The following is a 14,669-nucleotide window of genomic DNA, read 5'->3' as shown; positions in this document are numbered from 1 at the left end:
TCACTGACCTTCACTCCTACACCTGTGCACCAGTGATCTGTCTCCAGGGACTCTCGCACCTTCTATACCTGTGAACAACTGAGGTCACTGACCTTCACACCTACACCTGTGCACCAGTGACCTCTCTCCAGGGACTCTCGCACCTTCTATACCTGTGAACAACTGAGGTCACTAATCATCACACCTACACCTGTGTACCACTGATATCACCTGAGCCCCACTCGGGTACCTGTGCACCAGTGATGTCTCTCCAGGGACTCTCGCACCTTCTATACCTGTGAACAACTGAGGCCACTGACCTTCACTCCTACACCTGTGCACCAGTGATGTCTCTCCAGGGACTCTCGCACCTTCTATACCTGTGAACAACTGAGGTCACTGACCTTCACACCTACACCTGTGCACCAGTGACCTCTCTCCAGGGACTCTCGCACCTTCTATACCTGTGAACAACTGAGGTCACTAATCATCACACCTACACCTGTGTACCACTGATATCACCTGAGCCCCACTCGGGTACCTGTGCACCAGTGATGTCTCTCCAGGGACTCTCGCACCTTCTATACCTGTGAACAACTGAGGTCACTGACCTTCACACCTACACCTGTGCACCAGTGATATCTCCCCAGTGACTCTCGCACCTTCTATACCAGTGGACAACTGAGGTCCCTGACCTTCACACCTACACCTGTGTACCACTGATATCACCTGAGCCCCACTCGGGTACCTGTGCACAAGTGATCTCTCTCCAGTGACTCTCGCACCTTCTATACCTGTGAACAACTGAGGTCACACTAATCATCACACCTACACCTGTGCACCAGTGGCATCTCTCCAGGGACTCTCGCACCTTCTATACTTGTGAACAACTGAGGTCACTGATCATCACACCTACACCTGTGGCATCTCTCCAGGGACTCTCGCACCTTCTATACCTGTAAACAACTGAGGTCACTGACCTTCACACCTACACCTGTGTACTAGTGATATCTCCCCAGTGACTCTCGCACCTTCTATACCAGTGGACAACTGAGGTCACTGACCTTCACACCTACACCTGTGCACCAGTGATATCACCTGAACCCCACCCGGGTACCTGTGCACCAGTGATATCTCCCCAGGGACTCTTGCACCTTCTATACCTGTGAACAACTGAGGTCACTGACCTTCACATCTACACCTGTGCACCAGTGATATCTCTCCAGGGACTCTCGCACCTTCTATACCTGTGAACAACTGAGGTCACTGACCTTCACACCTACACCTGTGTACCACTGATATCACCTGAGCCCCACTCGGGTACCTGTGCACCAGTGATATCTCCCCAGGGACTCTTGCACCTTCTATACCAGTGGACAACTGAGGTCACTGACCTTCACACCTACACCTGTGTACCACTGATATCACCTGAGCCCCACTCGGGTACCTCTGCACCAGTGATCTCTCTCCAGTGACTCTCGCACCTTCGATACCTGTGAACAACTGAGGTCACTGACCTTCACACCTACACCTGTGCACCAGTGATATCTCCCCAGTGACTCTCGCACCTTCTATACCAGTGGACAACTGAGGTCACTGACCTTCACACCTACACCTGTGCACCAGTGATATCACCTGAGCCCCACTCAGGTACCTGTGCACCAGTGATATCTCCCCAGTGACTCTCGCACCTTCTATACCAGTGGACAACTGAGGTCACTGACCTTCACACCTACACCTGTGCACCAGTGATATCACCTGAGCCCCACTCGGGTACCTGTGCACCAGTGATATCTCCCCGGGGACTCTTGCACCTTCTATACCTGTGAACAACTGAGGTCACTGACCTTCACATCTACACCTGTGCACCAGTGATATCTCTCCAGGGACTCTCGCACCTTCTATACCTGTGAACAACTGAAGTCACTGATCTTCACACCTACACCTGTGTACCGCTGATATCGCCTGAACCCCACTCGGGTACCTGTGCACCAGTGATATCTCCCCAGGGACTCTCGCACCTTCTATACCAGTGAACAACTGAGTTCACTGCCCTTCGCACCTACACCTGTGTACCACTGATATCACCTGAGCCCCACTCGGGTACCTGTGCACCAGTGATATCTCCCCAGGGACTCTCGCACCTTCTATACCTGTGGACACCTGAGGTCACTAATCATCACACCTACACCTGTGCACCAGTGATATCTCTCCAGGGACTCTCGCACCTTCTATACCAGTGAACAACTGAGGTCACTGACCTTCACACCTACACCTGTGTACCACTGATATCACCGGAGCACCACTCGGGTACCTGTGCACCAGTGATTTCTCCCCAGGGACTCTCGCACCTTCTATACCAGTGAACAACTGAGTTCACTGACCTTCACACCTACACCTGTGTACCACTGATATCACCTGAGCCCCACTCGGGTACCTGTGCACCAGTGATATCTCCCCAGGGACTCTCGCACCTTCTATACCAGTGGACAACTGAGGTCACTGACCTTCACATCTACACCTGTGCACCAGTGATATCTCTCCAGGGACTCTCGCACCTTCTATACCTGTGAACAACTGAGGTCACTGATCTTCACACCTACACCTGTGCACCAGTGATATCACCTGAGCCCCACTCGGGTACCTGTGCACAAGTGATATCTCCCCAGGGACTATCGCACCTTCTATACCTGTGGACACCTGAGGTCACTAATCATCACACCTACACCTGTGCACCAGTGATATCTCTCCAGGGACTCTCGCACCTTCTATACCAGTGAACAACTGAGGTCACTGACCTTCACACCTACACCTGTGTACCACTGATATCACCGGAGCCCCACTCGGGTACCTGTGCACCAGTGATATCTCCCCGGAGACTCTTGCACCTTCTATACCTGTGAACAACTGAGTTCACTGCCCTTCGCACCTACACCTGTGTACCACTGATATCACCTGAGCCCCACTCGGGTACCTGTGCACCAGTGATATCTCCCCAGGGACTCTCGCACCTTCTATACCTGTGGACACCTGAGGTCACTAATCATCACACCTACACCTGTGCACCAGTGATATCTCTCCAGGGACTCTCGCACCTTCTATACCAGTGAACAACTGAGGTCACTGACCTTCACACCTACACCTGTGTACCACTGATATCACCGGAGCACCACTCGGGTACCTGTGCACCAGTGATTTCTCCCCAGGGACTCTCGCACCTTCTATACCAGTGAACAACTGAGTTCACTGACCTTCACACCTACACCTGTGTACCACTGATATCACCTGAGCCCCACTCGGGTACCTGTGCACCAGTGATATCTCCCCAGGGACTCTCGCACCTTCTATACCAGTGGACAACTGAGGTCACTGACCTTCACATCTACACCTGTGCACCAGTGATATCTCTCCAGGGACTCTCGCACCTTCTATACCTGTGAACAACTGAGGTCACTGATCTTCACACCTACACCTGTGCACCAGTGATATCACCTGAGCCCCACTCGGGTACCTGTGCACAAGTGATATCTCCCCAGGGACTATCGCACCTTCTATACCTGTGGACACCTGAGGTCACTAATCATCACACCTACACCTGTGCACCAGTGATATCTCTCCAGGGACTCTCGCACCTTCTATACCAGTGAACAACTGAGGTCACTGACCTTCACACCTACACCTGTGTACCACTGATATCACCGGAGCCCCACTCGGGTACCTGTGCACCAGTGATATCTCCCCGGAGACTCTTGCACCTTCTATACCTGTGAACAACTGAGGTCACTGACCTTCACATCTACACCTGTGCACCAGTGATATCTCTCCAGGGACTCTCGCACCTTCTATACCTGTGAACAACTGAAGTCACTGAGCTTCACACCTACACCTGTGTACCACTGATATCACCGGAGCCCCACTCGGGTACCTGTGCACCAGTGATATCTCCCCGGAGACTCTTGCACCTTCTATACCTGTGAACAACTGAGTTCACTGCCCTTCGCACCTACACCTGTGTACCACTGATATCACCTGAGCCCCACTCGGGTACCTGTGCACCAGTGATATCTCCCCAGGGACTCTCGCACCTTCTATACCTGTGGACACCTGAGGTCACTAATCATCACACCTACACCTGTGCACCAGTGATATCTCTCCAGGGACTCTCGCACCTTCTATACCAGTGAACAACTGAGGTCACTGACCTTCACACCTACACCTGTGTACCACTGATATCACCGGAGCACCACTCGGGTACCTGTGCACCAGTGATTTCTCCCCAGGGACTCTCGCACCTTCTATACCAGTGAACAACTGAGTTCACTGACCTTCACACCTACACCTGTGTACCACTGATATCACCTGAGCCCCACTCGGGTACCTGTGCACCAGTGATATCTCCCCAGGGACTCTCGCACCTTCTATACCAGTGGACAACTGAGGTCACTGACCTTCACATCTACACCTGTGCACCAGTGATATCTCTCCAGGGACTCTCGCACCTTCTATACCTGTGAACAACTGAGGTCACTGATCTTCACACCTACACCTGTGCACCAGTGATATCACCTGAGCCCCACTCGGGTACCTGTGCACAAGTGATATCTCCCCAGGGACTATCGCACCTTCTATACCTGTGGACACCTGAGGTCACTAATCATCACACCTACACCTGTGCACCAGTGATATCTCTCCAGGGACTCTCGCACCTTCTATACCAGTGAACAACTGAGGTCACTGACCTTCACACCTACACCTGTGTACCACTGATATCACCGGAGCCCCACTCGGGTACCTGTGCACCAGTGATATCTCCCCGGAGACTCTTGCACCTTCTATACCTGTGAACAACTGAGGTCACTGACCTTCACATCTACACCTGTGCACCAGTGATATCTCTCCAGGGACTCTCGCACCTTCTATACCTGTGAACAACTGAAGTCACTGAGCTTCACACCTACACCTGTGTACCGCTGATATCACCTGAACCCCACTCGGGTACCTGTGCACCAGTGATATCTCCCCAGGGACTCTCGCACCTTCTATACCAGTGAACAACTGAGTTCACTGACCTTCGCACCTACACCTGTGTACCACTGATATCACCTGAGCCCCACTCGGGTACCTGTGCACCAGTGATATCTCCCCAGGGACTCTCGCACCTTCTATACCTGTGGACACCTGAGGTCACTAATCATCACACCTACACCTGTGCACCAGTGATATCTCTCCAGGGACTCTCGCACCTTCTATACCAGTGAACAACTGAGGTCACTGACCTTCACACCTACACCTGTGTACCACTGATATCACCGGAGCACCACTCGGGTACCTGTGCACCAGTGATATCTCCCCAGGGACTCTCGCACCTTCTATACCAGTGAACAACTGAGTTCACTGACCTTCGCACCTACACCTGTGTACCACTGATATCACCTGAGCCCCACTCGGGTACCTGTGCACCAGTGATATCTCCCCAGGGACTCTCGCACCTTCTATACCTGTGGACACCTGAGGTCACTAATCATCACACCTACACCTGTGCACCAGTGATATCTCTCCAGGGACTCTCGCACCTTCTATACCAGTGAACAACTGAGGTCACTGACCTTCACACCTACACCTGTGTACCACTGATATCACCGGAGCACCACTCGGGTACCTGTGCACCAGTGATATCTCCCCAGGGACTCTCGCACCTTCTATACCAGTGAACAACTGAGTTCACTGACCTTCACACCTACACCTGTGTACCACTGATATCACCGGAGCACCACTCGGGTACCTGTGCACCAGTGATATCTCCCCAGGGACTCTCGCACCTTCTATACCAGTGGACAACTGAGGTCACACTAATCATCACACCTACACCTGTGCACCAGTGATATCTCCCCAAGGACTTTCGCACCTTCTATACCAGTGGAAAACTGAGGTCTCTGACCTTCACACCTACACCTGTGTACCACTGATATCACCTGAGCCCCACTCGGGTACCTGTGCACAAGTGATATCTCCCCAGGGAATCTCGCACCTTCTATACCTGGGGACAACTGAGGTCACTGACCTTCACATCTACACCTGTGCACCAGTGATATCACCTGAACCCCACTCGGGTACCTGTGCACAAGTGATATCTCTCCAGGGACTCTCGCACCTTCTATACCTGTGAACAACTGAGGTCACTGATCTTCACACCTACACCTGTGCACCAGTGATATCACCTGAGCCCCACTCGGGTACCTGTGCACAAGTGATATCTCCCCAGGGACTATCGCACCTTCTATACCTGTGGACACCTGAGGTCACTAATCATCACACCTACACCTGTGCACCAGTGATATCTCTCCAGGGACTCTCGCACCTTCTATACCTGTGGACACCTGACATCACTGACCTTCACACCTACACCTGTGTACCACTGATATCACCTGAGCCCCACTCGGGTACCTGTGCACCAGTGATATCTCCCCAGGGACTCTCGCACCTTCTATACCAGTGAACAACTGAGGTCACTGACCTTCACACCTACACCTGTGCACCAGTGGTATCACCTGAGCCCCACCGGGGACCTGTGCACCAGTGATATCTCCCCAGGGACTCTCGCACCTTCTATACCAGTGGACAACTGAGGTCATTAATCATCGCACCTACACCTGTGTACCACTGATATCACCTGAGCCCCACTCGGGTACCTGTGCACCAGTGATATCACCCCAGGGACTCTCGCACCTTCTATACCTGTGGACAACTGAGGTCACGGACCTTCACAGCTACACCTGTGTACCACTGATATCACCTGAGCCCCACTCGGGTACCTGTGCACCAGTGATATCACCCCAGGGACTCTCGCACCTTCTATACCTGTGGACAACTGAGGTCACGGACCTTCACAGCTACACCTGTGTACCACTGATATCACCTGAGCCCCACTCGGGTACCTGTGCACCAGTGATCTCTCTCCAGTGACTATCGCACCTTCTATACCTGTGAACAACTGAGGTCACACTAATCATCACACCTACACCTGTGCACCAGTGATATCTCCCCAAGGACTTTCGCACCTTCTATACCAGTGGAAAACTGAGGTCACTGACCTTCACACCTACACCCGTGTACCACTGATATCACCTGAGCCCCACTCGGGTACCTGTGCACAAGTGATATCTCCCCAGGGACTCTCGCACCTTCTATACCTGTGGACAACTGAGGTTACTAATCATCACACCTACACCTGTGCACCACTGATATCACCTGAGTGAGTCCCACACGTGTACCTGTGCACAAGTGATATCTCTCCAGGGACTCGTAGTTTCTACACCTGTGATTAACTGTTCTTGACCTGGAGGATCTTCACACCTACACCTGAGCACCAGTGGTATCACCCAAGTGAGGCTCACACGTGTATCTCTGCACAAGTGATATAGTCTGAGTGACTTTCACACTTTCAGTGCTGTGTATAAATGAGGACATCTATAGGACCTTCACACTTACACCTGTGCACCAGTGGTATCACAGGAGTGAGCCCCACCCGTGTACCTGTGCACAAGTGATATCTCCTCAGTAACTCTCACTTCTTCACTGAAGGACCTTTACACCAACACCTGGGCAACAATGATATTACCAGAATGTCGCTCACAACTTCCAAACGTGTGCAGCGGTGTTATCACCTATGCCCAGGTACAGGAGTGAGAATCCCTCAGCTGATATCATGGATATATTGTGTTCAAGTATTAACTCTGAAAATTAACAGCATTTGTACTCATTTAATAAAGAATTGATTTTTATTTTAAAAAATACTTTGGGTATTGCCGCCATCTAAAAAAGTTGGAAAATGATCCTACACACTGAAGGGAAGAAGAAATATATATCCCCCACACCCCCACCCCCATGACCGTGGCCTGTGAAGTTTGAGGTATGTCTAAGCAATGTTCCAGTGGGATCTGGCCTTAGTTACTCTGGCAGTGGCTATCAGGTATGGAGGGGTACCTTGTGGCTTCGTGTGACGGAAGATCCATTAAATAGTATTTTTCTATGCAGAGAATACAACTGAAAACATCCTATTTTTTGCCCTTAACCAAAGTAGTACATTTCGCCCCACACATCTAGAATACTTCGAAGATTTCAAGTGAAGTTGGCTCAGCACAAGGGAGGGCTGCCATCGAGGGTCCCTGGCACTGGTGTAGTGATCACCCCATTTAAGCAGCTTAAGTGAGAGCTACCACTGGGCCCTGTGCAATGACACTCAATTGTTAATTAGTTCTTTATGTGTCTCTCTTGTCTGCACAAAAAAGTTCCCATATATAATACAGTCAGGGAGTGCCATGATCGAGTGGTGCAGAAGGTGGGCTGACAAGCAAAGGAAACAGAGAAAGTGAAATGTGTAGATATACTGACACTACTATCTAACACGATTACAATCCCGGAGAAGCGTGCGTCCACCTCTCCAATTCCAGCTTCAGCAGTCGCCAGTATAAGCCTAGAATCATACCACAAGATTGGATACTTCAGGATACATTGACATTGCTTTCTGAGCTCCTAGGCAAGCAGCTGTACAAACACGACAAAATGATCAAAACAGGGGAGACAAGGCAGAAGGCTGGATCTAAGAATAAAAAGGAGGTTGAAAAAAAGAATAGATAAAAAGGTAAAGGGATGGGTAGATAGAACGGCGAAAGTATGGATGGAAGAGTGAAGGTGTCGATACACGAAAGGCTGGATGGAAGGATGAATAGAAAGAAGGGGAAGAGTGAAAGGATGATTGGGTGAAAGGATGGATAGGTGGATACATGGAGATATTGATGGGTGGATGCATGAAAGGATGGATGGGTGGATGGAAAGGTGAAGAGATGGGCACATTCATGAATGAATAGAAGGGTGAAAGGATGAAGTGGATGGAAGGAAGACAAAAGGGTGATGGGAACTTTCCTTTAGAGGATCGGGTTTGCGTTCTTTTTCATGCCCAGTTTAAGTAGGAATTATTTTCATTTCCTGGCTCTGCCATTGGTCCCTGGGTACGTTGTGAGCTAGCACAGTGCGGGCCAATGAACAGTATCTGTCCCATCATCCAAACCCCCATCTTCCCTCTACTCCTCACATATGTTCCTGCCTGCTGCCAAATCTCTTATCACTGAAAACCTATTAAGACAGCATTAAATTGCTGGTCAGACTTGAACTTTCCAGTGAAATGTGTTGAATTAACTGGATCGCTGAAGGACATATCGGAAAAAGAGGCTTCCAATGTAGTCTTTGTGTTACTCTCAATGTGGTCTTGATGTCAAAATATATATAATTGAATTGTACATCAATAATTATAAAGGGGTTCTAGCCAAAGAAAATGCATAGCCGGGTATACATGACTGACAGAGTGAAAATATAAACAAATTAAAAACATCCTGCACTACAGAAAATGTATAAGACTACTATTTAATTACCCAGACTAAAATGTTGGGATGTGTTAGGAATTCTTTAGAACAAAAGCCAATGTATGACTCATACAAAAGTCAGTCCTTTGGTGGCACGTTTTGGCTTATGAGTTATTTCCATTGAGCCTTCATCAGAACAAAAGAATGTTAAAAGCACTGTGAGATGTCACAATTGAACCTTAAGTTAATTCTGATTCTCAATTGTCAGAAAAGTAGAGGAAAAACAAATGTCTCATTAAGTGCCTGCTTGCACACAGCAAAATCACTCAGGTGAGTAAAAGTAATGCAGGTGAGGTTCATAAAGATGGAAGTCACCTTGGAATTTCCTTCCTGCTTATCATCAGTGACCTTTTTGTTCAACGAAAAGGCCGCTAGCCTCAAGACCAGATTTGGGTGGCAAAGTCAAGAACAGCCAAGAATGGCATCAGGATTAAAAAAAAAATTATAATATGACAGCTTGAACTCAGTTAAAGGACGATCACTGGGTCCCTGGATGCAGCAATAAATCTAGGTGTTGGATCTGGACGATTTGAAAGTAGGAAAAGGGTTTCCTTATTGAAGAAAAAGAGTGAAAAATGCTGGTTGTGCCACTTGAGAACTGTTGCAAAAAGAACAGATGATGGCCGGAATGCTGAACAATGCAAACATTCACCCCCAGTCACAAAGATCTGGGTTTAATCCATTGTTTTTTTGCTCACCATGCCACCCCAGTTTGGACCCAGCCATATGCAAATCAGCCTTGACCTCCTGGGAACAGTCCAGCCCGAACTGCCAAGAACTGTTGGCCATTGAACCACATCCATTCCACCTCCTTAGTGGGCGACGTTTGCTACTTGTTGCCCTGCTGTCTGAATTCAGGGGCGTGTATCTGTTAATGACCCTCATTTCAAACTAGTTGCATGTATCGCAATGGAATACTCAGGCTGTCACAGCCTTTTGATGGACTGAGTTCACAGATCTGAAATGTGTGGGCTATGGGGGCCGTTGTGATGGGGCCGACTAGCAGACATTCTCTCAAAATGGGGAAACAGGAAATTCATACCACTGCAACATGAATGAATAAATAAATGTTCTTGTTTAAGACATACACTGAAAACTATATCGCTTCAGGGCACTCCCAAACCTTTCAGAAAGGGAAATTTATCACAGGGGCATAAAGTGGCATAACTTGGTTAAAGTGAACAAGGCGGTAATGGCAGAATACAGACCCAGGTAAGCTAGTTTCAAATATTGCCGATTTGACAACCAGACAACATCTTCTCCAAAGGAGTCATTAGTGAAAATGCACAGCCTTCAACATTCAATCCTCAAGGGGATATTGTGGCAATAATGCTCACATAAAGGTGCAGAGGATGAATCTGTTGCTATTCCAGTTCTGTTAAACACAAAGTGATACCAGAATGGCAAGTTTTCAATATTTATCCTACAAGAGTCAGCTATGTTCAGTAGGAAATAAATATGCACCTGCTTCGATGTAGTTTGTTTTTTCAGCACTCTTAACTCATCATATCGTGAAAATATAAGTAAATGCCTTTTCCAGCAAAAAAAAAGTTTTTTTCATGATGCTGGTTTGGATAATGCAGTTTAAAGTACACTGAGGGCTTTATTTTCAGTTGGGCAGAAAAGTTAAAATTAGGCGCAAGCGCTTTTTGCTCAAGCTTTTCATTTAGTGCCCATTACTGGATTAGCACCCATTACGGGATTAGCGCAAATATCTCAATCTTTAGTCTTGCTTGGTCAGATTCCACCAGAAGGGTTGGACTGGCCTAGGCCATGGGGCAATCAGGTAGTGCCCATGGGCTGGTCTGACAGGGCAGTGTGTGGGCCAGTCTTTTGGCTGTTTGTGGGCCGTTGGACCTGTGTTTCTATCGATTTCCCTGATATTTAAACAAACATTGCCTGCAGCGACTCATATCCATGCAGTTCTTTATACTTTGCATAGCACTTGCAAAGAGTGTCTTTATAACTTCAAAACTGGCCCAATTCGCAAAAATTGGTAAAAAAAAATTTTAGCTACCTAATCCACTAATATGGGCGACTTTTATTTTGGTGTCTCAGCCTACTTTCTGTCCCTGTCTGACCCTGACCTCAAGGTCTTACCTGGAAGCGAATCGCGACGGTAAAACAATGCAGTGGCAGCATAGTAGACACAAAAATGACCACAAAGAAGGTTTTCATCGATTAGTTCATATTACTGAAAAACTAATAATCGACATCAAAAACTGACTTGAAACTGCCAACAATTTTTGAACCGTGGCTTTTTTGCATCAGTTATTACCATGGTAATAGGAATAAGGCTGTCAAAATACCTTTTTCCTCAAATGTAGTTATGTTGCATTTATATAGTGAACAACCTGCCATTAATATGGCGTTGCAATGCTTCCTAAAAGTGAAATATGTCAAAACCCACTTTGATCAGCCAGGGAGCATCGATGTGGGGAGGAAATGTGGCCTGGTGGCTAGAACTGCCAACTTTGGAGCTGGGGAACCAAGTTCGAATTCGGGTCTCGACTCGACACATTTTGATTCCTCTTTGGGCGGCGGCGGGGTCGTTTCTGGTCGTCTTGTAAGTGCTTTAATGCCCTTGGGCCAAATTGACCCTATATAAAACTGTAAAAATACAATCCAAATTAGAAGTGCTTTCAAAAAGTGGTTCGATGCAGTACATGGTGGCTGACACACTGGTGTGACGTCACAGCGCTTTGGCCCTTTACTGCAGAGAGAGGGCCCTGCAAGACTCGTACATTTTCTTCCTGCTTCCACACACAGGGCCAAGCACCTGCCCCGGCTCGTCGACCCGACTGAATGTGTGCGCAGTGGGGTGTCGAAGGAGGGAGCATCTGCAGACTCCTGGCTGTGATTCATACCATGTCCTGGAATGGCGAGGCTCACAGCCACTCCTGTCTCTCCACCTTGCTCAGAGGAATGTGCCCGGCCTGGCTGGTGATGCCACCTGACAGGGCCGTACCCGCCCAGAGCGTGGAGTACACCATGACCATCTCCAACGGCCTAAGGCACCCTGGCCGCCGCCCAGGAACAGCCGAGAGTCAAAACACGGGCAAAACAGAGCAAGGGTGCCGCGGGGGACAACAGGCCGTCTCCTGGATGGCATCATCACCCTCAGCGAGGGGCACACCTTTGAGGGTCAGGGAGGGGGCCTGGCGGCGAGAGACTAGCGAGACCAAACAAGCCAGAGATACGAGGGGGTCTACTTAAGAGACGCCCAGCTCAAGGATGCGTCTACACCTGGGATCTGGGGCCCTATGGAGAAGGATACACCCAGGGCCCAGACTGTACCATAAACAGAGAGGGGACACAGCTTGAGAAGAAACCAATCAAAAGAAATGAGATGGTGGAAAAACCACCCGAGGCTATCCCGTAGAATAAGCTTTCCACAATTCAAATCCCGGTTTCAAGCACTAAAGTAAGCAGAAACCATACAACGAGAATCTAGTTCAGATACATGGTGGAAAGTGGGAGAAACTACTTAAAAAGAAACAGAAACATGGTGATTGGATGACCAAATGAGCAGGAAGAAAGCCGGAACGACGAGGGAGAGGACACATGAAAAGACATTCCTAAGAGGTAATGAGGGAGTGACTCGCCTGACAAAACGAGGTAAAGAGATAAAGTGGCGAAACCAGGTGATGTAACTTTACATGGGGGTTCCTCCTGGGAAGAAACCAAGCTAAACAAATGGGGAGGGGAGAAAATAGTGTGAGGAAAAAAAATCAAATATATGTGGTGCAGACAGGCCATCCAAGAAGAAAACAAGAATAACACAAGTGGAGGGAAGAAACCAACTGAGGAAGAAAGGGTGGGGGGGGGGGGAGGTCGTGGGGGTTGGAGGGCGGTGAGAGACACCTCGTGAGAAATTCAACCTTAGAGAGATGAAGATTCTGTTAGGGGGAGAATGAAGACAGTACGAGGGGGGTCGAAGCATAATATATGGAAAGGAGGGAGACCTCTTAAGGAATGAGTGTGCCAAAGAGAGGGAAGAGGAGAAACCACCTTAGAAGAAGCCAAGGCACAAGGAGGTGAGACCCCCTGAGAAACAACAGGTAAGGGCAAGATAAGAGCCATCTGTGGAAAAGCAAGAGAAGGGGAGAGCTAAGTCACCCGAGCTCAAATCACATACATGGTAGGGGAGAGACCATCCGAAGAGAAGGGAAAAATTCGAGCTTTGGGGGAGAAAATGAAAGGAAACGTCAAGTATAAGAGCCGTGCAAAAGGCATACAAGGATAAATTAAACACTAAAGGTACACTATGGAGGGGGCCTATAGACAAACCAAGCCAAACAAAGACAGCACACATGGGGATAAAAGTCCCGGGACAAACCAATTTGTGGGAATGGGGAGAACACCAGAGTATAAAGCAAATGGAGCGAGAATGGAGAGAGAATGGACAGGCCGTGGAAAGGACCTTGGGGAAGACGAGGGCCAGCAGATATTGTTGGTCAAAATGCCAGAGGGGTACAAGCAGGGTTGAGAGATCAGAGAATTCCTACCTTTGACACAGTGATGGGTGTATTGAAGTCCCTTCCTCCAGTGATACGAAAGCCCCATGGCGCTTGACCAGTCAGGTTCACCACCCGCGCCATGGCCCAGAGCTCAGAGCAGTGTCCGCTTCAATGCAGGAGGTAGGCCCAAGCAGAGGAGACGGCCGGTCTGCAGAGGACAAGAGAGGAGAGGTGAGGACGGAAGCCTTGGTATCAGGAGCTCAAGCGCTGTGAGGATTAACACCTGCTCAAGAGCTGTTTTCTGCGAGGCAGTTATTTTATGACTCACGTTGCAAAGATGTTGGGCTCAGCTCCACCCCTGCTGACAGGCGTCAACAACCAAAGATGCCACCCTACTTGGCACCAAGCACTGGTGTCTCTAAAGAGGGGGGTGTAGATGGGGCTAGTGTCAGGGCGCTATTTGTCCTGCTCCCCCTGCCCTTGTACCCCACCACCACAGGAGCAGAATGGGCCAGGTGGTGACAGTAAAATAAAAATGACAATATATCCTGCTACTCTTCTCACTGCAAAGCAGTGTTGGTTGCTTAAAATGTTTAAATCCAGCCCTGACAAGTTTCCTACTTCAATGTGTGATGTGCTTCTCCAGGCAGGGCCTTTTCTTTGAATTCTGGGACTTGTAGTCATGTTTATGCCATTATAAAACAGGACTAAAAGTACATCATGCATGGACCTGGGAAACTTGGCAGCTATGTAAATCGGAAATTCTTTTTATATATCTATATCTAAATATACATATATAACTATATAATGC

General features: G+C 48.8%; 1 protein-coding gene across 4 annotated transcripts in view; it reads right to left on the bottom strand.

The window, feature by feature from the left end:
- Positions 1 to 14,669, bottom strand: part of PDLIM2 (PDZ and LIM domain 2) — a 142,040-nt gene that overhangs the window by 88,028 nt on the left and 39,343 nt on the right. For 3 of the 4 annotated variants that reach the window (XM_069214042.1, XM_069214043.1, XM_069214044.1), the window contains exon 2: positions 13,907 to 14,066. The exons of the other annotated variant lie outside the window; for it this stretch is intronic. In XM_069214042.1, coding sequence (XP_069070143.1) covers positions 13,907 to 13,999 — 93 coding nt within the window. In that variant the 5' untranslated portion in view covers positions 14,000 to 14,066. The remainder of the gene's footprint in view (positions 1 to 13,906; positions 14,067 to 14,669) is intronic. 4 annotated transcript variants of the gene reach the window in all.

The sequence above is a fragment of the Pleurodeles waltl genome, chromosome 11 (assembly GCF_031143425.1).
Source record: "Pleurodeles waltl isolate 20211129_DDA chromosome 11, aPleWal1.hap1.20221129, whole genome shotgun sequence".
Lineage (NCBI taxonomy): Eukaryota > Metazoa > Chordata > Amphibia > Caudata > Salamandridae > Pleurodeles > Pleurodeles waltl.
Note: the sequence above shows the minus strand (reverse complement) of the source record. Positions and strands in the feature narration are given on the sequence as shown.